The sequence below is a fragment of the Perkinsus marinus genome (genome assembly GCF_000006405.1).
Source record: "Perkinsus marinus ATCC 50983 genomic scaffold scf_1104296795180, whole genome shotgun sequence".
Taxonomy (NCBI): domain Eukaryota; phylum Perkinsozoa; order Perkinsida; family Perkinsidae; genus Perkinsus; species Perkinsus marinus.
The window spans coordinates 1-1918 of record NW_003217167.1 but is presented as its reverse complement, the minus strand read 5'-3'; the positions used below and the strand labels follow the sequence as shown (position 1 = coordinate 1918).

The window sequence follows — 1918 nt, the reverse complement described above, 5'->3', positions numbered from 1 at the left end:
GATGAGGAAACTCCTGAGCTCACCTGAGGAAAGCGAGCACATATAACCCTGCAACACTGGCTCTAACAGGGAGGATGTCTCCTGACACAATCATTACCAACAGCAGTGTTGGAAGATTATATGTTCGCTTCCTTCAGCTGAGCTCAGAAATTTGCCCACGAATTATATGAGTTCACATACGAATTCGAGTAGAAATGTCCAAAAACCTAAAAGAAATTTCGAATATTTCTACAGAATTTAGATATTGCCACCATTGAAAGTAGTTGAACAAGTGCTGCTGTTGCTGCTGTCGAGGCCATAGACAACATTTGTGATGTGGTGGGTACCATGCGTAGACTTCGTAGTGACGGAGAAAGTTGCTTCACCTGTGTAACCTTCACAAGAAGGCATGCGAAGATGGAGACATATTAAACATCTGATGGTTAATCGCTATAGCGTCTTTCAGAATGGTGCAGCTGAACGAGCACTGGCCGGTGTTATCCCCATGAGCCTCACCGTGAGTGAATTCGCTCAGTGTTCCTGTCCTCGCATGCACGCTTTCAGCGAAGATACATTAACACGGATTATCGATCATGTGATGAAAGCACGATACTTGTGATACAACTCCATTTCGGGAGAACTCGCAAGTTGTCTTGTTCAAACCGAACTACTTATCATCATCTTACAACCCACAAGGAGGTGAAATAGAACGTCTAGCATACGATTTGAAATTCATGAGTGACATTTCGTCGTCGAGATACAATCCCAAGAGAACTCCCAACAACAAAAAGACTTGGTAAAGGTTAACACATCAACATCAAACAACTTTTTCCATCATGAGGATCTACATCAACACACATGTCCTGTCTTTCATCGAGCATTTCTTCTTCTTCGTATGTTTCTTGATGTCTTTCTTCCTCATCTTCTCACGCCTTCGATCGAACCTTCTCCAGCGCACGAACGGTAGACCAATCTCAGAGTCACCGTAGCTACGTCCTTGGATGATTATTAAATCGACCGACTGAGTCGATATGAACTGGTCGAGTTGCCAACCTATGTAGAAGAAATAGGCTTTGCAGCGGTCTCTTGGAATCTCCTCTGGAGGTGTATTCTCTGTTGTAATGTAATGAGGCATGTTCCTCAGCTGTGTATTTAGTCTGTCGAGTTCTTCAATGGAAATATTCTTCTTACTGAAAAGTATGGCGGTTTATTCACACAGACAAAAACTCCGATGGGGATAAGCTATCGGAATCCCCGGAATTGTCTTACTGTTTGAACCCCACAGCGAAGGAGTCGATGGTCATGATGTTGTCCCTGTCATGGGTGGCTGTTATTGATATATCTTCGTATTGAGTCTCGTGAGGTGTCTTAGTCTTGAATCTGAATCCAATCGACGCATCGATTTCACATATCTAATCAAATGAGAGCGTTGAGTATGGACTAGCATGAAGTATGGTAAACCACCTTGCCAATATCAGGCTCGCCGATTCGTCGCTCGAAAAAATTCTCCTTTCGAAGGTTGAGAATACTCCAGGCGATGAAAGATTCGCTTTGCGGGTCGATGCCGAGTTTTCTCGCATCTTGTTGGTATTTCTCAGAAGTTATGTACATATGGTCAGCGAACGCCTTCAACTGTGCTTTGCAGAGGGTTTGTTCATCCACGTCCTCAGACACATCTCGATCGTTCAAGGCACGTAGCATCTCGGAATCTATCAAGGTCTCCACTTCATCACCAGAAAGTTTGTGCACTTTATTATCCCTACAGCGGTACTCACTTAACGACTCAAATGAGGCACTTACCTTGTAATGAACTCAGTTGACTTCACTCGGGTGATTCTGACGTGCTGCCAGCAAGTGATGGGTCTTCGACAGTGTCACGACGCTTCGACTGTGATTTATAATGCTTGATCATTTCACACACAATCGGTCGGTGGCCGCG

General features: G+C 44.3%; 1 protein-coding gene across 1 annotated transcript; it reads right to left on the bottom strand.

Annotated features, from left to right (window-relative positions):
- Nucleotides 1-1244: 1244 nt before the first annotated feature.
- Pmar_PMAR026998 (hypothetical protein) lies at nt 1245-1680 on the bottom strand (the record flags this gene model as incomplete). The annotated part of the gene is made up of 2 exons (XM_002788893.1): nt 1245-1391; nt 1444-1680. The coding sequence occupies 2 exons, from the start codon at nt 1678-1680 to the stop codon at nt 1245-1247; spliced, it is 384 nt and encodes a 127-aa protein (XP_002788939.1).
- Between the last annotated feature and the right edge of the window lie 238 nt (nt 1681-1918).